Raw genomic sequence first — 21,380 nt, forward strand, 5'->3', positions numbered from 1 at the left:
GTGCCCAACTATTGCTGTCTTGCTTTCTATGCACCGAACACCTAGCTAATCAACAGTATTTCGAACAGGAAGTTCCGCTTAACTTCTGTTTCTTCGTCGAAATGGGCGGGTTTCAAGTTGACTTGGACCTGGAAGAAATCAATCTCGGTCCAGACTTTATGAAATCATGCCCAGGGAGGTTGCCAATATCTCCTGCCGGCTTTTTGAAGTTGATAGATATGGAACTGCTGGACCTCAAAACCATGATCAAGCGTGCGAATGTACCTGAAAAGAGCAAAGCAAACGTATTCCAAAAAGTCTTGATTGCCACTCAAGTCTTGTGGATGATAATACAATGCATCGCTCGAAAGGTGCAAGGGCTCCCAATCATACTTTTGGAGATACATACGATGGTCCATGTGGTATGCGCATTGGTGGTGTTGCTATGCTGGGCTTCGGTAAGGTGTCGCAATTGAAGTCGCTACCAATCCATTATTAACCAAGTCAGAAACCTCTTGATCTCAATACTCCCGAGCTTTTGGGCTCGGATTCTGACGATATTTTGGGACTCATAAGTCTTGCGATTCAATCACAATTATGCCCCAAACTGAAATTCGTTCTTGCAGATCCGCAAGACAGCCACAGTCACCCCGTTGATAATTATGCCCCAGACGTAACTTCGAACACCGCTGCAAGACAACAAGACTTCGTTCAATCTCATCTTGCGGTACAAAGAGAAATTCGACATTCTCTATATCTTCCGTGGGACGGAATCCTTCCATTCCGTCTCAAATATGACAATGGGCGCGGGCCACCTTTACATCTCCTGCCAACAGACATCCGTCGTCTGCTGAAGGCAACACAGTTTCTCCGCGATCATCGCGGAGCGGACTTGCAATCTCACAGCCAGGCTTTTCCTAGCTCTGAGTTTGGCTCATTCTTCTCTGCAGGGGGCAACTATGCTTTTAGCATTGCTGACCGATACAACGACTCAGACTTGTGGTTTAATGCTTTCGTGGTTACGATTGGACCCTGGTTCTATGGTCACGAAAAAGATCGGACTTTGGGAGATCTCGGTTACCGCTTCTCAGTGTCCACACTGCTTATCACCCTGATATACAGCGGACTGCATCTGTCTGGATGGAGCGGAAAGTTTCCTACACAAGCCGAGGAAATCTGCTGGAAAGCAGCAAGTATCATGCCCTTCGGAAATTTCGTCATTGTGACTTTGTACTTCTATCTAGACTTGGAAGGTATCATCGAAAAGGTCATAATGTCTACTTTGTTTGTATTTGGGGCGTTGAATGTGGTTGCGCGGCTTTATCTGACTGTTGAAGCCTTCGCAAGCCTGCGCAATCTCCCAATAGGCGCCTATTCAATGCCCGTGTGGTTGCAGTTATTTCCTCATCTGTAATATCACGTCGTTTGAATCGGGGTCACTGTAACAACCGAGTTTTCTAGCGAAGTTTTACTTCTTATAACAACAGAGACGCACTACGTATATTAGTGAGACTAGCAGGCATTAAATATTAGCACCTCAAGAACATTTAACTACAGCATTAATAAATATTTTGAACGGCATGCATACATAGATGGGGACTTCTATCGTCTGTCGCATTGTAGCCTGAGACAAATGGGTAAATAAAGTCCAGGAAGCTCACCCACGAAAAAACAAGGCACTAGGTACACATGCTAAAAAGGATTGTCCTCGGAGAGGCTCGAACTCTCGACCTTTGGATATCTCTATCTTAGACAGAGTCATATTGAATAATATGAGACCAACGCTCTACCGACTGAGCCACGAAGACCGCTTGATATTGACAGCCCAGTCGGTAACGTCTGATGAATCGAGGCCGGGACGGTCAACAGGTATATAACATTCCAAGAGGCAAAAGATTGACCAGCCTGGGGGTCGAACCCAGAATCTCCTGATTTCACGATTGAATCGTAGTCAGACGCCTTGCCATTGGGCCAACCGGCCAGTTGTTACTGGGACGTTTCCTAGTGACTGTTGAGAAGCTCGGCGGGGAGCGAGGTCAAGAATGTGTGGCATGCAGAGTTTTCACGATGGAGGCGGGTGGATGCAGAGAGCGGACCGTCGTTTGCGAGAGAAATGAAATTTTGCGGTTGGCGACGAAAGTGTGGATAGAGGCGTGGCTTCGGCCCCGTCAACGGCGTTCACTGTTCGGGGTGGAGCTTGGTTCGGGGAATATTCTGCTAGCGCCGTCGGCGAGGTGTGGAGATGCCGAAGATGGAGCCGGCTAGAGCTCTGCGAGAGGAAAGTGGAATGAAGTTGGGCGGAAGGCGTGGTTAGTACCTAGAGAGTAAAGAGACCCATAGGAACTTGGGGGTAAAGATTGCTATTACACAGGGGCTAGTTCGAAAGTCATTGCCCGCAGAGAGCTGTCGGGAGCGTTTGGTCTTGCTGACTCCATGATGACACTAACAACACATGCGTGACCGCGTCTTCCTAATTAGACGTTTCATACGCGCGCTTACCCTTTCGAAACCCTTCGGAGAGATGTTGAAGACCGTCGACTTGCACTCCCACAACGGGATTTTGCCCAGCTCCGTCCCCGGTGATCTTAGCCGGTGGCCGATGGGTATCCCGGAGCCGAGCCCGCACACCCCTTCAGACGAGACAATACACTTAAACTCGATCTTCTAAGAATTACAAAGATCGATGGCAATATGGCATTTTTATTGATACACGTGGTCGATAAAAGATGGTGTCAAGTTTCATCTCATCTAGACACAAGTGTGTCTCAACCCATCGCCATCACGGCATGCAAGTCTAGAACAGACGACGATCCGCCCGAGAATGCAACCTCACTTCGGCCAAAACGGTAGAACTCAAGTCTAAGTTAGCCCGACTGATAGAATCCGTGTGCCAACCTGGTTGTGTCTCCCACGGATGTCTCCGTCACTCAGGCTCGCCGGGCGTCGCCGTCGCGGGCCGCCCCTGGCTCGGAACGGAGCCAGTGCTGCAAGCACTTTCACTAACGTCTCGTGATGCGACCCTCACTCAATTGCGACGGCCTCTAAACTACAGGCTGCGGACGTCGAAAAAAGAGGGTGGCTGGGGCTTCGGCCGGGCAGGCACTCGTCGATCGGCGACCATGTCGTGAGCCCAGACAACCCACCCACAACTCCCATGTGGCAGCTACTGCTGCAGGGGTTTTATCTGCCCTTCCCGCTGATTAACTACCTGTCCTCCATCATGCTGCAGTCTGGCCCAACGCGGAAGGGATTGCACGCCGGCTCCTGTCAGCAGTATTGCACCTATTTCCTCATTTTGCTGGATGCCAGCACAGAAACGGAGCAGACATTGTGCGCTGCATGGCGGTGCGCGAATCCAGAACGTGAGTCCGGGGGATGGTTTCCAGGGAAGGAAGGAGAATTTTGATGCGTGTTCGGAGAATTCCACTCAGGGAAAGAGATGCGTGCTGCGGGGTAGTGCTGACGGAGCACACAATAAGCATATCGCTGCATGCAGGTCCCGGGGGTTTTTGATGTCTGGTGTGGTGAAGGTCCGAAGGCTTTGGACAGGATTGCTGTTGATGGGTGCGTGTGGGAAGTCCGATTTTTGGGGCCTTTTCTTGTCTTTGCCTCTGTCAGTTTTGGGTGTGACATCAAGTGGGATGAAGCCGCGTGTTCGGACGGGGCCGCTGTCAATTGAACTCAATCCAGGTGGGGGAACTAAAACTGGTGATACTTCTGCTGTGTCGACTTTGTGTTGGCGTATCATCATTTCTCAGTACTATCGAGTCTCAAATGCGATCCAACGGTCCCAAAGCAAACTTGAATGTTCCAAGGTTTCGGAGTCATGGTAACCAAACTCGCCTGTTTCCCATCAACATCTCGGGGCCGAGGCCTCCCAAAAGCCAAGACTTACTTCTTTTTACCCACAAGCACGCAAGTGAATCTAATTGTTTCGTTTCTCGTACTCAAGCACCATTCTACCATTCCGGCAACCCAGGCCTACGATCATAACAGGCGCATTATACCCACAATGCTGAAGAAGCTGGAGCCTGTGGTCGTTCAAGATAGGATACCAAAAGCGGGGGTTTCATATCAGCAACCCCTGCAGATTCTCTCTAGACGCATGCATCCCCATCAGGAGGCTTGGGCCGAGGCCGAGGTGAGGTTCGACGTTATCGTCCGATAATTATTCCGGCAGCAGAATAAGATGGGTGGGTGCCTGCCTCAGCAAGGCGAAGAGTGTGTAAATGGAAACTCCCTATTGGCCTCGCGCCGGAACACTCCCGGCGGCAGGACGGCAGGAAGGAAGGGAAAGAAAGGTGTGGATGGGGCCGGGATAAAGAGGATGGTGTGGGTGATAATGCATCGCTTTTTCTCCTTCGACATTTTGCCTCCTTCTTGTTTAGGGAGGGCTGCGATGTGGCAACCACGGGAGGGATGGGTGCGGCTAGTTGAGATGATAAATATACGATTCGGAATGTGCCTTTCTTGTGAGAACTTGTGGTCTGTGCCTCTTTAACTACCGATTCATCGACGACATGGTGATATTGTGACGAGTCGTGCGTACCATGGCTCAGATCCCGGAAGACGCCGTGGGCACGGTCGTTGGGGTCCTTATTTACTCTGTTATATGTCTCTTGGGGAGTCTGATGGTGGTATGGCTTGCTTGGCAGCACGGTGAACGGATAAGCTGTATGTTGCGTTGAACAAGAAATGACTTCCAACACTGACTGAGGGATCCAGATGTGAATTGTTTGGCATACTTCACGACGCTGAGTACGGTTTGCTCCATCATACAGCAAACTCGACTCGTCTTGTATTGGGAGGACATCATGACGGCTCGGTTTGAGTATGCAGCGACCAATGTTGCTAGTCCTGAGGCTGTGATATCGAATGCTGCGATAGGGGAAGATTTGGTGCTGTACTACATTCGTAAGTTTACAATGGAGTCACGTTGAATTACCACTGACATGACCAAGAATACTACTGTTACAACGTGCTTGCGTTGTTTGACATGTTCTGGTATGGATAATCGTGGGAATGCGAACGATAAATGCGTGATTCTGACCAGAAATTCAACAGGGCGTTCGCATTAGCGCAATCCGTCTGGGGTCTGAATGAGAAGCCGAAACTCAAGAGGCCACTTCTGATCATCAACCGAGTCGGCAAGGTCTTTTCGCCCTTGTTCCCTCTGATAACGACAACTTGCCTGCAAGCTCCGTCAATACGGAACAATTTTGGAGGATTCTTGCTACTCGCTGGACAGCCATGTAGGTTAGCTGTTTCTCACGAAAATTGGAAGAAGACTGACAGCAACAGTGCTATGGAGCATCGGCTTTGGCAGCGTTGCAACATTGGCCATATTGATACGATACATCCAATCTCGACGAAGGCTGCAGAAGCTGAACGTCGGTTACGGCCAGCCGTCATCTTCGAGAGGAACCAGCGGGCACAAGCCCCGCAAGACGAGTATCTACGACAGGTGGCTCATGCTGCGATTCATGATTTCGTTTGTGATTCTGGCGTAAGTTGCATGGCATTCTCCCGAGATATCACGGAGAACGCTAACTCTGGACAGTATGTTTGAAGTCACCATCATGCTGTTTTCGACGAGCGCGAGAAAGAACATTGCCGTGGACCACGCCAGGCTGACGCCAGACATCTCCGCCAAGCGAGCGCGGCAAGATTTCCTCCTCTTCATGCCCGGAGTCACGGCATCTCTGCTTGTGTTTCTGGTCTTTGGCACCACGAAGCCGTTCATTGAATACATGCGCAAGTGCCTCTCGAGATTCTTCACGAGACGCCCCAGGAGGAGGACCGCGTCGACGGAGGCACTGCCTCTGCGGTCGATACGCAGTCAAGACACCATGGCGGAAAGCTGCGGCGTGACGACGCCCGAGATGTCTCACCAGCGAAGCTTCCGGGGGATAGTTGTGGATAGTCCCGGTGGAAGAAGGACATACGAGGTCTGGGTGTACGGGGGTAATCCAAATGCGAGGATCGTGGGGGACCAGAACTGCCCATGTCATTCCGAGAAGGTATGACGCCATTAAAGGGGACTCAGCCGTGTCTTGCATTGCGTCAGGGGTTTCCAGCTTGTTATTAGACAGACAGACGTCAAAAAAAGTAATCATGACCAGAGAGGTAGATATCCCTGGCCGGTGAGACGAATCTGGTCGGCGAAGGGTGACACGACACGGAGCTGAGCGAATCACTTCCGTTCGCAGCGAAACATGGCAGCGTTCTGGACCTTTGGACTAGCGTTGCAGAGCGCTGGAGAAGCAGCAAGCTACGGGGAGCTTTCCAGACAGCGACAGCCAGTCCCCTGACTCTCGCCCAATCAGACGGGCCGAAAGTGACCTGCTACAGGGGGAGGTACCCACTAGTGACATAAGGCTGCTGCGAACGGCCGAGCGCCTGCACTAACAGGAACCCCTACGGCGCGTCACCACGCTGCGATAAGGCCGATAAGGGATCACACAGTACCTTACACACCTGACGAGCTCCAACCTTATCGCGACATCATCCTCGTCCCCTACACCATCCCATCTACCTACACTACCCGCCCGTCCTCCCGTTCCTCCATCCGCCCTCCGTTTCCCTTTCGCACCCTGCTGGACCTGACCACCTATTATCGCAGACCTCTTTGCCCTTTTCTTCTAAATATGCATCGATTCAATTCCTGACCATCCCCGTGAAGTCAGCAGAACCCTTTTGGCATCCACCTTTTCCTTCTTTCTTTTCCCCATTCAACATGGCGAACTCGCCGTCGCAGAGCCGGAGCGCAGCCTCGTCCACCTCCGCCGGCCGAGACTCCCTTTCACATTCCAGAGACCGCCGCGATCCCGCCCCCTCCGACTCCGCCTCCAACGCCGCCGACCCCGTCCCGGTTGAGACACTGGTGGAACACCTGCTCGCCGCCAAACGCTCCCTCTCGTCCATGACGGCCGTCCTGCGCGCCAACGAGATCGCCACCGACGCCCGCCAGGCCCACGAGGAGGCCGTCGTCCTGTACGCCGAGAGCCAGTTCCTGAAGCGCGCCATCGCGGAGCAATTGGCGCTGCTGATGAAGGTCCGCCGCGGCCTGAAGAGGACCTACGATGCCGGCAAGCGCGACTTCAAGAACCTCGTCAAGACGATGGATGCGACCAACGAGAAGCTGCAGGATACCATGGCGATGCTGAAGAACACGACCGTCGAGTCTGTGTTTAGGCCGCCCGGGGAGGAGAGGCGGAATCTGATGGATTTCGTGGACGAGAAGAGCGTCCACGTCATGGTCGAGGCTCTGAAGCAGAGCCTGGGCGAGCTGCAGGTGCGTCGTCTATCCGATTGCATCCATGCACACAACTGACGTTTGATGTACAGGCTATCCAAACCTCATTTGACGGCGACCTGCTTCGATTCGACGACGACCTCCGAGCCCTCAAAAAGACGATAACGACGACACCCTTACCCCGATCGCTATCGAATTCTTCCCATCACGATCCGATCCCCGAGCTGCTGGTGTCGCTCGTCGAACACTCGCACTGCATGGCGCAGCTCCTGACATCCCTTACAAAACACTTTGACCTCTGCGTCACGGCGGTGCGGACGACAGAAGGCGGCGCAGCCCTCGCACGCCGCAGGGCGGCGGAGGTGACGCAGTCCCAGGGCGGCGACGGCGTCTCGATCTCGGGCGTCATCGCCGACCAGGAGTCGCACATGCCGGACCTCGAGCCCATCACGACGCAGGACCGCGCCGACATGCTGGACATCGTCGTCAGCGACGCGGCCGAGGTCGACAGCGTGATCCAGGAGATCAACGAGCGGCTGCACGCGATGGAGGAGGACTTTGCGGCGCTGACGGCGCAGACGGGGCAGACCAAGGCCGCGTTCCTCGGCACGCTGGACGCCTTCACGGCGCTCGAGGAGATTGGCGGCCGCGTGGCGAGCTACATCGCCAGCGAGGCCGAGTTCCTGCAGCGGTGGGAGGACGAGCGGTTCACCATCTACGGCAAGCTCGGGGAGATGGACGACCTGAGGGACTTTTACGAGAAGTACGCCGGCGCGTACGACAACCTCATCCTGGAGGTCGAGCGGCGGCGGCTGGTGGAGGACAAGATCCAGAACATCTGGCGCAAGGCCAAGGACAGCGTCGACAAGCTCGTCGACAACGACAGGCGCGAGCGCGAGGGGTTCCGCCAGGATATCGGGGAGTTCATCCCGACGGACCTCTGGCCTGGTATGGACGCGGGAATGAAGAGGATGGAGCTCGTGGCCGTGGTCGACGATGGGTCCGCAGAGGAGGATGCGGGCGGCGGCGGGTCGCGGAGCACGCCGGCGCTGGACCGGAGCGTTGTGGATGCGGCGCGGGACAGGCTGGAGCGAAGCCAGCAGCGGTAGTAGCGTTGTAATGTGTAGCGCTTTGTTCCGTTATGTGTTTTTTTGTTTTAGGATTATTCTGGATGGGTCGTTCTCCTCTCTTTCTTTCATTTTACTGGCGTTCATAGATAGGATGATTGGCCTTCAGCTAGGCTCAGGAATGGAATTGGGCTGGGAATTCGGCACGGCGGCGATCTGTCTTTTTACGGGTTTTTTACTTCCTACCTGGCTGGCAATGTCGCTTTTTTCATTCTTCTCCGCTTTGTATGAGTTTGTCGTAGTAGTGGTATTCTTAGCCCTCGTAGGATCGACAATTTCACGTCTCTGGTTGTCTAAGAATGGCACGAGGCCCTTTTTGGGAGACCGCCCTTGTCGTCTATCTCTTGCGTAGGATTGAGGGACACCACGGTCACACTTGGGGGCGCAACCGAGTGTACTGCCCGGGTTCGAGACATTCGAATAGTGACAAAATGTAACAATGGCAGAAACGATGGCAGAGACGACGGCAGCAGCAGCATTGATTATGGTGACGACGATACTAGCCACGACAACGGCAAAGGCAGAGGGAACGCAGTCGCTGTGGCAAAGTACAAACAGATGGCCAGTGGTCACCGTATTATCATCGATAGTTTCAACGCATGAGCGGTTATTGTGTGCGATGCTACAGCGGCAGACGATGCGCTGCAACAGTCTGCGACAGCAATGATTGACAAATGGGGGTCATTAGCTGACCAAAACCCCGATGCTAGCCAACAACAAGTTTTAGGCTCGAGGGGACAGTTATGTTATTCGCCGCATGTCCCTGCAAGAAAACCTGCAAATCATGGCTCTGGTGGAGGAAACAGGATGTGGGCGAGGGATGATGCATGGCCTGGGCCGATTTTGCGTGCTTGGCTGGGCTGCGGGCGACCGGGGTTGCGATGCCGATATCCGAGGGAAATGTCTCGGCCGGGCGGTGGTGTTTCGTTTGGCATGCAACAGCAGAGGCTGCACATTGTGCACTTTGTTAGACGTCGTGTGTCCGTAGGAGCAAGTGCACAAAGCAATTCGAGGCAGCCGAGTGCCACGGCCGGTGAGATGCGCACATGTCTAGCGGTTCATCTCATCTCATCCCATCGATCGACGTCTGTCCGAGATTGGCCCTCGTTAGACCCTTCGATAGACCGTGACCAAGAAAAAAAACCATCTGCAAACAGCAGGTTATGTAAGCCAAGATTTCGACGATTGCTGGGGCCGCCAAGACCGGGATCTTCCCAGACAAAGCCTTGGCCCGTGACTCTCGGCAATTCGACGCGTAACCTGCCAGTATGAGCATTGAGTAGGCGGAGCGCCTTTCCGCCCCCTGGTCGCTTTCCTCAAGTTCAGCTTGCATCGACACAGCTAGCAGACGCAGCAGCCAATCCCGTGTCTGCAATCTGCTTTAGTCTTTGTGCTTTTTTTTGCCCGTGCACGGCGAGTGGTAACGTCATTGGACAGCTTGAATTCGGCAAGGCCGCAGGGGCCACCGGGGGGTCCTGGGAGGTGAAGCTTAAGCCTAAAAAGTAGCGGAAGGTACAAGGGGGGACGGGTGGGCAGCCGGCCGGCGCCAAAACAGCTCCGTCATTGAATCTAAATCATTCCACGCGCCAAACACCTGAGACTGTTATATCCTCTGCGACCAATTTCTTTTCTCTGCTAGCTGTTTACTTACCTCCCATTGTCATCCATCTTCGTCTTCGTCTCGCCAGCCTCAGCATCGCACACCCCGATATACAACAGTGAAGACAGCAACGATAGGCGCGGCTCCATCGCCAATCGTCCACCGGGACCAATGTCGCAACCGTACGGCGAGTCAGCTGGCTACTACGGTGGCCAGCAGCAGCAGCAGCAGCAGCCCTACGATCCCAAATACGCGCAGCAGTACAACAACGGATACCAGAACAACGGCTACCAGCAACCGCACCCGCCGCCGCAGCAGCAGTTCACATACGACGGGGGTAATGGGTATAATGGCAGCAACGGCTACGGATACAATGCGCCGCCGCAGGGCTACGACCCGGAGAAGTACACCTTCGAGGAGGCCTTCAAGGTTGAGAAGCCCAAGTGGAATGACCTTTGGGCCGCTATTTTGGTAAGCTGGGATATCGTCACCTCATCGCCCTTCGCCTTCGCCCTTCCTCTCATTCGTTCCCGTACTTCAGTACTGACCCTCCGTAGTTCTGGCTCGTTTTCCTCGGGTTTGCGGCAGTCTCAGGCCTCACCATCTCTGGTTACAGCCAGACCAAGTCCTTGAATGGCGGCGGCATCTACGACGGCGGCAACACTTTCGGCCTCTCCACTAACACGATCGTCCTCTTCGCCTTCTGCCTCGCCGTCGCCGTCGTCCTGAGCTACGGCTACGTATGGCTTGCCCGCCTTTTCCCCAAGGCCTTCATCTGGGTCACGGGCATTCTTAACATCGTCTTCGCCTTCGTCACTGCCATCTACATGCTGTCCAGGAAGTACTACTCCGGCGGTATCGTCTTCCTCATCTTCGGCGTGTTCTTGGTCATCGCCTTCATCAGCTGGATCCCGCGCATCCCCTTCTCGGCGCTGATGCTCAAGACCTCGATCCAGGTCTCCAAGAAGTACGGCCACGTCTACCTCGTGTCGTTCCTGGGAGGCATGCTCGGCGCCGCGTTTGCTGCGTGGTACTCCGTGACGCTGGTCGCGACGTACTCCAAGTACCAACCGTCGGCGAACAACCCGCAGTGTAGGAACGGTCAATGTAGCCAAGGAAAGGTGATTGGCATACTCGTCTTCATCACGTTTGCGATGTACTGGATCTCCGAAGTCCTGAAGAACGTCATCCACGTCACCATCTCGGGCGTCTACGGCTCCTGGTACTTCTGCGTCAACAACTTCCCTAAGGGCGCCACCCGTGGAGCTCTCAAGCGCTCTCTGACCTACAGCTTCGGCTCCATCAGCTTCGGCAGCTTGATCGTCGCCATCATCAACTTCCTGCGCCACCTTTGCTCCGTCGCGAGGTCCCAGGCTGCTGGAGACGGTAACATTGTAGGATACATCCTGTTCTGCATCCTGGGGTGCCTGATCTCCATCCTGGACTGGGCCGTCTCCTTCCTGAACAGATATGCCTTTTCCCACATCGCACTGTACGGCAAGGCGTATATCCCCGCTGCGAAGGATACGTGGAAGATGATCAAGGACCGTGGCATTGATGCTCTTGTCAATGTGAGTAGTTGCCCCTGTTGTAAATCAGCGAAGCTCTCGTACTAACAGGTTTAGGAATGCCTCATCGGCCCGGTTCTCTCCTTTGGCGCCGTCTTCATCGGCTACGCGTGCGCTTTCCTCGCGTACCTCTACATGGTCTTCACACACCCAGCCTACAACTCGACTGGTGCCTACACTCCTGTGGTGGTGGCGTTCGCTTTCCTCATCGGCATGCAAATCGCCAATGTCTTCACGACTCCCATCTCAAGCGGTATCGACACCATCTTCGTCGCAGCAGCCTGGGACCCTCAGGTCATGATGAGAGACCACCCGCAGTTGTACGATGAGATGGTTCGGGTCTACCCAGAGGTCCAGCAGGCTATTCACGCTTGAGAAACTGCAAGGACAGACATCACGCAGCGTTCCATCTAGCTACTTTGGATCACACGAGCCGCAGACTGACTAGGATTGGGCATGTTTTAAGCGGCTGTCGGGGCGTACGGGGATACCCAACTTTGGCTTCAGTTTGCTATACCTGTAATGAAATAACGGTTTAATCATTCAATTTCTTCCGTCTTCGAGCGTACCATGCTTTGTGTTTACAAAACGTCCATAGAGCCTGTCTATGTTGTGTCCCCTCAACTCTTCCAAGATTTCATCATGGCTGTTGGCCCCATAGCAAGGCTTCTTGACGAGCAGTGCCCACACGAATGTCAAACTATTTGACATGAAGTTGGTGCCGATATCGGCATCTTACAATGTGGGTGACGGCGCAGAACATCGCCTCTCGAGGCTGTCGTCACTACGACAGGTAGCTGCACCATTCTCAGTCTCCCGCAGTCTGGCTAGCATGCTGCGCAAGTTCGTTACGTTTTATGAGCAGGCTTTGACACAGACGAGGACATCACTTACTTGAATAGTTCTGAAGGCTTCAAAACTTCAAGTGACTAAGATATCATCGAGAGTATAGTGCTTTAGCGCAGACACAACGCTCATTAGTATGATACCCAAGGAGGTGAGTCTCGACGCATAGGTGGTTGACATGTACCGATAAGGAAACTTAGTAGCGTGTCCAACGCCGGCGGGTTGGGTTGATGATGTGTTGTGACATTTCAATGTATTTAGTGCCGCAACTTCTTGCTTGGAATTGAGAACTCTAATCCGGATGACCCCACAGAAAACCGGTCGATGCAACTTGAGAAATGCCGTCCTACGGGCGCGCTGCTTGAAGTTGTCTTTTGGTTTGATGGCGGCGTGGGCCCACGAGTCGAAGTGAACAAATGCTTCGTCCGCGGGGGTAAAAGGATAAGCCCAGTCTTATGTCACAGGTTTTTGGTGACGATTCCGTTCACGTTTTCTTTTCCCCCGCTCGCGGAGATGCCGGTAGTCTTGACTTTCCTAAGCAAGCTTTATATGGACAATCCGCCCGAGATGTCCGCACAAGCACGAGTCAAATGGAAACCCCACGCCTGCGCCAAGTATGCTGCATGGTAACCCGGCCTTTTGCTATTGTTGCCCATCGCAGCGATCACTGCAACTGCGATGGTTTTTTCATTTCATACGACATTAATCAATCCCACACCGTTCCCAGACAAAGTCGAGGGAACCTTCGAAGGCTTGCGTTTGTCGTATCAGCTTGTTCCATATAAATCTAACTTCCGTCCTGTTGTCAGGATCAACTTTTGCTGGCGTTGATAGTCTGGCTTCACACTTCCTAGGTTTCGGTTTGGTTTCATATTCAGAGACAGGAAGAGCTGGGAGGCCTGAGAAGACTTTGATTACATGGCCCATTCTATCGCCGCAGGTGTATTAGCTTGCAGTAAAGTTCTTTGAGCGTTGTCAACCCTCCGATCACAATAAGTTCGGAAACTTAGTCCTATAATTCTCAGGATACCAGTTCCTTCTTATAGGTATATAAAGAGACTGTATGTGCACCGTCGTTTTCGCATTTCCCAGCCTCGTATCTCTCACCGTCAACTAATTTGCTTCCTATAACTATCCGTCAACCACAGTTTAAAAAGATTCCAAGGAAGATCAATCTGCTTATCCACTATGAAGTCTCCTATTCTTCTGTTTCTCATCGCCTCGCCCCTCGCCGTCTTCGCTTTTACTGGGGGTATCTACAATACCCAGGCCGAATGCAATAGCAAGTGCCCTGGAGACGTGAGTGCAGGCACCGCGAAGTTGTGGTGAGATGTGTTGCTGATATGTGGGGAATAGTGTACTAGACAGAAGGGCAAGTTTGACAAGTGCTATACTGGTGGACCCAAGTAGGTGCCCTGGTGTACTTACGCTGATCTTTGTGCGCTCGTTGGGCTAACCGGGTTTCTCAGCGTTTATTGCAGCTGCAGCATCGCTCGAGTTTAACTGAGCAGTGTGCCATGGCTGTACAGGTGGAGACATCGAGTTCGAGTGGCTTTTGCGATTAGTAAGTGGTTAATGTAGAAATAGTCCAAGATCCCGAGAGATTCTATGGAAACTTGTACGCCAAACCATAAAGGCGATAAACGCGTCTGGTTCAATGATTTTACATGATTTGGCACCTGCTTCCGCAGGCTATATTTGCTGTTCTCCGATTTAAGCTGTGCAAACTTGCTGTGAGATTAAATCAGGCTTTCCCTTAAACCCCGTCAAGTTGCTATTTATCTTCTGGCGAATAAATTATCAGAGAGGGTGAAAAGATTTACTGAGCAGATCTATGCTTCAATGGCTGGCCATTGAGTCAACATGTGTACCAGATCAAGGTCAGGTGCAGATAGTAGAAGTTGAGTTATGCCAGGCTGCTTATCAAAAAAGTTCCCTTATCTCACTTGAGGATCCTAGTGTATATGCAAAGGAAGCGCTGCTGACCTTTGGCTGAGTTGGATAGCATGCAAAGAGTCGAGCCAGTTTTGGTTCCTGGACTGAATAAGTGCGCTACCACATTCTTCGCTAGAATAGTAAACATGGTAATGCGGTTGCTGAATCTGGCTGCCACTTCCCAACGTGATGTCACATAGTCCAATGTTTATAGTCCCTGCTACCCATGCTAAGCCACACATCCGAGCAACAGAGGCTGAAGCATGGATCAACCAAGTGGCTCCGCCAAGAAACATGGGACGATGCGCAATGTCTCCGCCACCAGGCAGCAGCACCGCCACTCGTGATTGACTTCACTTCTTCACGATCAGTTTAACAAACTAGCTGTTCAAGGCACTCACTTTAAGTCGACGTCGTTGCATCAATATTAGACTGCAAGACGCATAATCACCTCCTCTCGATTCATCGCAGCAATGGCCAGCGAACCACCCTCCCTCTCAAATCTCATCTCCTCCTACCCTGTTCTCTCCAGCCTCACGGAGTACGTCTCGACCTTGGATCTTTTCCATCTCGCTCTCACAAACCGCTCCAACCACGCGTCTATCCTCGGCTCCCCCGTCATCTTCAACCGCCTCAAGCGCTCGTGTCTCTGCGACGGCCGTGGCCTGGCCAGGCGCCAAAACTTCACTGGTCCACACCGCATCCACTATTGGAAGCTCAAACTCAAGCAAGAGCCCAGGATCGACTTTGACGAACCCATTGAGGTGCGGCTGTTCAACCTCAAATGCGACGAGACGGGCGCACTGCCCTGCGTTAGGTGCGGCATCAACATTTGCGAAGAGTGCAGGGACTACCCGCGCTGGCCGAACCGCTCCATTTACTCCTTTGGTCGGCCGCATCTCAATGAGCCGTGTCAGTCTTACAATGTCATGTGCTTGTGCCCGCCGTGCGATGAGAAGCAGGAGAAGGAAATTAAGGGGAAGTTCTTGAATGAGAGGTGTGATTGTAATGTCTATAGTCGTTGGATCTGCTTGAAGTGTGCCAGAGAGTTTGATCGGGAGGCGGGTCGGTACTACAACGAGCACACCGAGTTTGAGGGAGGCTGGGCGGAGGACGATTCGGACGAGCCCATCACCAAACTGTTGCATGATCATCAACACGATCGCGCTGTGAGTTCTTTTCTTTCCATCACTTGATGGCATGATACTGATTGATGTGACTAGTTCTGGTGTAAATGTGGCGCGACTGTTCCTGACGAGATCGATCCCAGGTGCATGTGGTGTAAGCGCCGTCACCGGCCCGAGGTAGAGTGGTGGAATGAGGCGACAGAGTTGAAGAGGACCGGAACTTCTGGAAACCCCTTCTATGTCAGTAAAACATCCCCGAATGGCCGCACATATGGCTGATATGTGGCTTCAACAGGACCTCGGCTACCCCAATTGGGTGACTGATGACGATGGGAAGTATCCAACGCCCTACCCGAAGCTGGGATACGACCGACCCGGCGAGGATTCTCCTGCACCTTTGTGATTGAGAACAAACCGGGTTTTCCGACTTGGCCATGATGAGATTTCATCACCACGGTACTGGCACACAACGTGGTCATCGGTCCGTTCCTCGCGAACCATGATGATGTGACCCCTGCCGAGGAGCGAACACCACCTCAACCTCGCGCGATTCTTAATCGCTGACCAATCCACGACATCAATTCAACGAAGGCGAAAATCCAGACCGACGGTTGCCTACCAGGGCCACTCTCAAAGAGGCGGATATACCCTCATCGCAACCCTAAAGCGGTCAACTTAACCACCCAACTCCATCAACCCCGCCCGCCATCGGCGATGGCAGCTTAAATGACTCCCCAATCCAGGCTTCACTGCGCTGCCTCGGGCCAACGATGAGCAAACAGTCCATCTTTGCCGAAGTATTTCCCGTCATAATCCCAGTCACCAACCAACACCAGCCCACCAATCTTACGACCTTCCCCGCACTCCCACATCACGGCATCACCTCGACTCACACCAACAGACATGCGATATTCCCCCGACAATCCACTCAACCACCCCTGTGCCCTTCCCCACGATTCCCCGCGTGCTCTACCAGTATGGTTATTCTGCAGAATGCACCCAGAATACCGCCGAAGAGCCTCCATGGACATCCCAAGACCAAAAGAAGCGTTGCTGGCACCTCCTCCCCCGCACCGTTCGGATGACACCTACCCCACAAACTACTACCGGATTGACAGACTACTACCGAAAAGCTTGGTCCGAGTGGCCGGCTTCGCAGGCTCGCAGCCTCGATGATCTCATCCCCTCGGATTTCAGTGCTGGAATTGGGAACCTCGCGGTGGGACTTTGGGGAAAATTGGACGTGATCATGGGACTGGGTGGGTTATGTAGAAGGGCCGACGGCGTATGCGCCTAGAGGATTGAAGTTGCAGCGGCGTCGGGGACTAAAGGGCGGCCGTTCGTCGAGTCTTCTCCCGAACCGAGCCATGGGAAATAGTAATAAGTAGCTGGGATTCTCGAGAATTTGGTGCAGTTGGCTCAAGCAGCGCACTCTTCCAGGTCAAGCCATTGAGTTCTCCTCGTCATCATGGTGAACGCCGTGCTTACAACCGTCGTGGCGGCCCTCGCGGGTCTCAGACTCTGCGCCGCCCAAAGCGAGTACACGAACGAGACAGACCCTTACTACGGCCAGAGTCCTGCTGTCTATCCCACCCGTGAGTGACCATTTCCTCCCCAACCTTCAAGCAAGGCAGTTCTCGTACTGACAGCCACTCAGCCGTGGCAAACGGTACTACGAATGATGCCTGGGCGTTGGCCTACCAGCGCGCAAAGGCCCTCACTACGCAGATGACCGTCGAGGAGCTCGCCAACTTCACCCATGGCTGGACGGGTCTCTGTACGGGCAATACCGGCTCCATTCCCCGTCTCGGCATCGAGCCTCTCTGCCTTCAAGACGGACCGGATGGCGTACGCGCGCAGGAGTTTGTCTCTGCCTTCCCAGCTGGCATTCACCTCGGTGCTGCGTTTGATCGCAACCTGTCCTACCAGTACGGCGAGGCCCTCGGTGCCGAGTATCGCGGCAAGGTAAGAAGACCAACATCCCAGTCAAAGACACAGACCCATTGACGAGCATCTCAGGGCATCAATGTCGGTCTCGGCCCCGTCGGCGGACCCCTCGGCCGCATAGCCCGCGGCGGGCGAAACTGGGAAGGCACAAGCAACGACCCGTACCTCGCCTCCATCAGCGTCGGCGAAATCACCAAGGGCATGCAAGACGCCGGCACCATCGCGTGCCCGAAGCACTGGATCCTCAACGAGCAGGAGTACCGCCGCAACCCGGAGACGGGGCTCGGCGAGGCCGTGAGCTCCAACGTCGACGACCGCACGCTGCACGAGCTCTACGTGTTCCCCTTCATGGACGCCATCCGCGAGGGGGCTGCGTCGGTGATGTGCTCGTACCAGCGGTCCAACAACTCGTACGGCTGCCAGAACTCGAAGCTGATTAACGGCGTGTTGAAGGGCGAGCTTGGGTTTGAAGGGTTCTTGGTGTCTGACTGGGGCGCGCAGGTAAGTCTTTGTCTGTCAACTGTAAGAGTTGTAGGCCGTGTGCTGATGATGGTTGTAGCATTCCGGCGTAGCGAGCGCGAACGCAGGCCTGGACCTGGTCATGCCCAGCGAAGGCTTCTGGGGCGCTTCCCTTGTCGAAGCCGTCAACAATGGCAGCGTCACACATGAGAGAATCGAGGACATGGCCACCCGTATCCTGGCTGCGTGGTATTACACCGGCCAAGACGGCGCCGACTACCCTGCGGTCGGAGTCTACTCCAACCTGCAGAAGCACGCGCCCGTGGACGTGCAGAACGGACACAAGGCCCTCATCCGCGAGATCGGAGCCGCCGGAACTGTGCTCGTCAAGAACGTCAACGGCACTCTTCCCCTGAAGAGCCCTAAGTTCCTGACTGTCTATGGCTACGACGCCGCCCTGCCCCCGAGCCCGTGGGCTAGCACCAGCTACGGCCCTGGCTTCGGCACCGACGAGATCAACACGTACAACGGCACCATCATTGCCGGCGGCGGTTCGGGTATTACCACCCCGCCGTATGTGATCAGCCCCTTCCAGGCCATCCAGGACCGCGTCATTGCGGATGGAGGTATTGTCAAGTGGGACTTTTACTCTGAGAACCCGAGCCCAGCCTACGTCAACACCGAAGCATGCTTTGTGTTCATCAATGCGTGGGCATCCGAAGGCTATGACCGTCCCAGCCTGAAGGACGACTTCAGCGATAATCTCGTCAACAACGTCGCGGCAAACTGCCCCAACACCATTGTCGTGCTTCACTCAGCCGGTAAGCCCCTAACATCATCACTCATCGAACATGACTAACAACCAAACCAGGAACGAGAGTCATCGACGCCTGGGTCGACCACCCTAACGTCACAGCCGTCCTCTTCGCCGGCCTGCCCGGCCAAGAATCCGGCAACTCCCTCGTCGACATCCTCTACGGCGACGTCAACCCCAGCGGCCGCCTGCCCTACACCGTCGCGCACGCCGAGGAGGACTTCGGCGCCCTGCTCAACTCGAGCGCCGAGACCGGCCCCTTCCCGCAGGACGACTTCTCCGAGGGCCTCTTCATCGACTACCGCGCCTTCGACAAGGACGACGTCGCCCCCCGCTACGAGTTCGGCTTCGGGCTGTCGTACACCACCTTCGCCTACTCCGCCCTCGCCTCCGCCCCCGTCGGCAGCCCCGTCGCCGGCCTTCCTGACGCGGACGTCGCGATCGTGCAGGGTGGACACCCGCAGCTGTGGGAGGAGGTTTACTCCGTGACCGCGCAGGTGCAGAACACGGGCGATGTGGCGGGTCATGAGGTCGCGCAGCTGTATGTGGGCATTCCTGTTGACGGCACGCCGATTAGGCAGCTCCGCGGGTTTGAGAGGGTGTACCTCGAGGCGGGCGCGAGCGCGACGGTGGAGTTCAAGTTGGTGAGAAGGGATCTGAGTTTCTGGGACGTTGTCGCGCAGCAGTGGCGGCTGCCCGAGGGGGAGTTTGACGTGTGGGTTGGCGCGAGTAGTCGCGATTTGAGGCTGAATGGCACGTTCACTATTTAGAGGGAGGGATAATATGTAATTTTGAGGAAAATTATAAGGTGTAGAAATGGTAGTTTATGGCTTTGGATGGCTCATGCTATTGACTATCATCTTGACATCAAATGCATTCATGGTAATGCATTCTTGTTCAATGGCGACACCTGAATTGCTGACGACAAAAACTCAATAATCTCAAGAAATGACGAATGCGTCACATCACTTACTAAGTAGCAGAGAATACGTACTATAGGTCTCTTCGGGTCTACAATGTTGTTGTTGTTGGTGTTGTCGTCGTCGTCGTCGTCGGTGTCGGAGTTCCGCCGCCGTCGGTGCCCTTCACCACCAATCTCATCGTATGCTCTTTACACCCTCTGCGACTGACCCTTGTTTTTGGTCATCAACGTCCCTCGCCATTGTCTCTGGTCATCGTGTGTCATCATCGTCCTTCGCCGCCCCGCGTCGTCGTGAGTCATCCCTAGTTGGTGGCGCTCTTGTCCATCATTGTCATCATCAATGTCAGTATCGCTCTGGCAGGACAGTGTTTCACTTTTGGAAGGCACCAGCCAGCAGGCACCGACTATCCCAAAAATTAGAGCTTTCCCAATCAACTGTACAGTCGGGTAACTGACGTTCTCCGTGGGCTGCCGCATCACACCTCCAAGAACCACCCACACCCACATGCATCCCCAAGCACTGAACAACACAACAACACAACAACGCACAATGCAGAAGAGCAAAACGGCAAAAGGAAATGCATCCTCGGGGAGTCGAACCCCGGTCCCCAGCTATCACGATTTCTCGAATGGAAGGCTGGGATGATAACCGCTACACTAAGAATGCTGGGTTGTGGATCGAGAGGGATCCCGGATTGTTGACAGCTGGCGTCACAGAGATGATTATATTGTGGCTGGCGTCAATTAGGGCTAGGCATGTCTCTCGCTTGATCGAGTGGGGAGTTTCGGAGAGTTCGTGATGAACTCGGGTGGGACGGCAGAGCGGACATGGATCGCTGAGTTCAGATGAGCCGCCGGAGCCTCCCTCCCGAACGCCTCACCTAGGGATGTGGAGATGAGAGGAACTGTTCCGCTGTCATTTGAAGATGCCCAGCCTGACGTAGGATTCTTCATTCATGTTGAAGAGCACAGACAGTTGCAAAGTGGCAATTCCGCGGTTGAGCTTATACAGCAGACTCATGTACCGATACATGCATCGATTCTTCAAAGACGGAGTGCCAAACGCAATTGAAGACAACAGCGATTGCGCATGCCATCAAACAGAAACAAACGGTACCAGAATCGAGTCAATTAAGCTTATTTACAGTGCTTGAGCTTTCGTGGAGCCTCTGTATCCGGCCTGACTCGGCTACAAAAGCGCCGGCCGGAGAGCCACTTTAGCAATCTATTAGCGCCCTCTGTGGCGTTCTGTAGGGCCATCGCAAACACGCATCTCTGATTACATTCGGGCCATTCTGCTGGCTCACTTCTTGTTGACTGACAACGCGAGCAACTCGGAACATCAAATTGGGCGTCAATGCGAAAACGTGGCTCAGAGCCGCAACATCTACTTGGCAACCGGCGCATGGCTGCACTGACGTCCAGCCCCTTTCCGTCAAAGCTGAAAGAGGACATCGAAAAAGGAGTTGGTTTTCGATTTCTGACAGAGCTTCAGCTGAGATCCCGTCGTATTGAGATGCGCGCATGCAATGCAGGACGTAATTCTAAAATCCCCAAAAGATACACGTAATCACATGAAAAAGGGCTGAATGAGCCTAGCGACCGTTGGAAGAGAGAGCCCGGGGATACCGGCGAGAGTTGAAATCTGACAGCTATCAGGCGTTGAGGTTCGGGGCAGCTTTCTCGAATCGGCTTGTTCGTCCGCTCTGACAGTTGAGCATCAAGTCGGGAAGTTTTGAAGCCCCATGTTAGCCTCGGCTTGAATGGTCTTTGTGGACAGGATGGAGAGAAAACCCATGTC

General features: G+C 53.9%; 5 protein-coding genes across 5 annotated transcripts; all 5 read left to right on the plus strand.

Annotated features, from left to right (window-relative positions):
- Nucleotides 1-4,793: 4,793 nt before the first annotated feature.
- On the plus strand, nt 4,794-6,005 carry CGCS363_v006299 (uncharacterized protein; the record flags this gene model as incomplete). The annotated part of the gene is made up of 5 exons (XM_036638148.1): nt 4,794-4,893; nt 4,941-4,983; nt 5,044-5,231; nt 5,281-5,485; nt 5,540-6,005. 5 exons carry the CDS (start codon nt 4,794-4,796, stop codon nt 6,003-6,005), a joined length of 1,002 nt encoding a protein of 333 aa, XP_036495718.1.
- A 710-nt stretch (nt 6,006-6,715) lies between these two features.
- ATG17 (Autophagy-related protein 17) lies at nt 6,716-8,343 on the plus strand (the record flags this gene model as incomplete). The annotated part of the gene is made up of 2 exons (XM_036638149.1): nt 6,716-7,273; nt 7,327-8,343. 2 exons carry the CDS (start codon nt 6,716-6,718, stop codon nt 8,341-8,343), a joined length of 1,575 nt encoding a protein of 524 aa, XP_036496703.1.
- A 1,789-nt stretch (nt 8,344-10,132) lies between these two features.
- Nucleotides 10,133-11,904, plus strand: PNS1 (the record flags this gene model as incomplete). The annotated part of the gene is made up of 3 exons (XM_036638150.1): nt 10,133-10,432; nt 10,519-11,532; nt 11,587-11,904. 3 exons carry the CDS (start codon nt 10,133-10,135, stop codon nt 11,902-11,904), a joined length of 1,632 nt encoding a protein of 543 aa, XP_036496702.1.
- Nucleotides 11,905-14,783: 2,879 nt separating this feature from the next.
- Nucleotides 14,784-15,840, plus strand: CGCS363_v006302 (uncharacterized protein; the record flags this gene model as incomplete). Its single annotated transcript, XM_036638151.1, has 3 exons — nt 14,784-15,479; nt 15,534-15,677; nt 15,733-15,840. The coding sequence occupies 3 exons, from the start codon at nt 14,784-14,786 to the stop codon at nt 15,838-15,840; spliced, it is 948 nt and encodes a 315-aa protein (XP_036496701.1).
- Nucleotides 15,841-16,905: 1,065 nt separating this feature from the next.
- Nucleotides 16,906-19,427, plus strand: bglM-1 (putative beta-glucosidase M; the record flags this gene model as incomplete). Its single annotated transcript, XM_036638152.1, has 5 exons — nt 16,906-17,032; nt 17,095-17,402; nt 17,457-17,885; nt 17,944-18,664; nt 18,715-19,427. 5 exons carry the CDS (start codon nt 16,906-16,908, stop codon nt 19,425-19,427), a joined length of 2,298 nt encoding a protein of 765 aa, XP_036496700.1.
- Nucleotides 19,428-21,380: the final 1,953 nt, after the last annotated feature.

Source organism: Colletotrichum siamense (assembly GCF_013390195.1).
Source record: "Colletotrichum siamense strain Cg363 chromosome Unknown KSG_Cg363_contig04, whole genome shotgun sequence".
NCBI classification, from domain to species: domain Eukaryota; kingdom Fungi; phylum Ascomycota; class Sordariomycetes; order Glomerellales; family Glomerellaceae; genus Colletotrichum; species Colletotrichum siamense.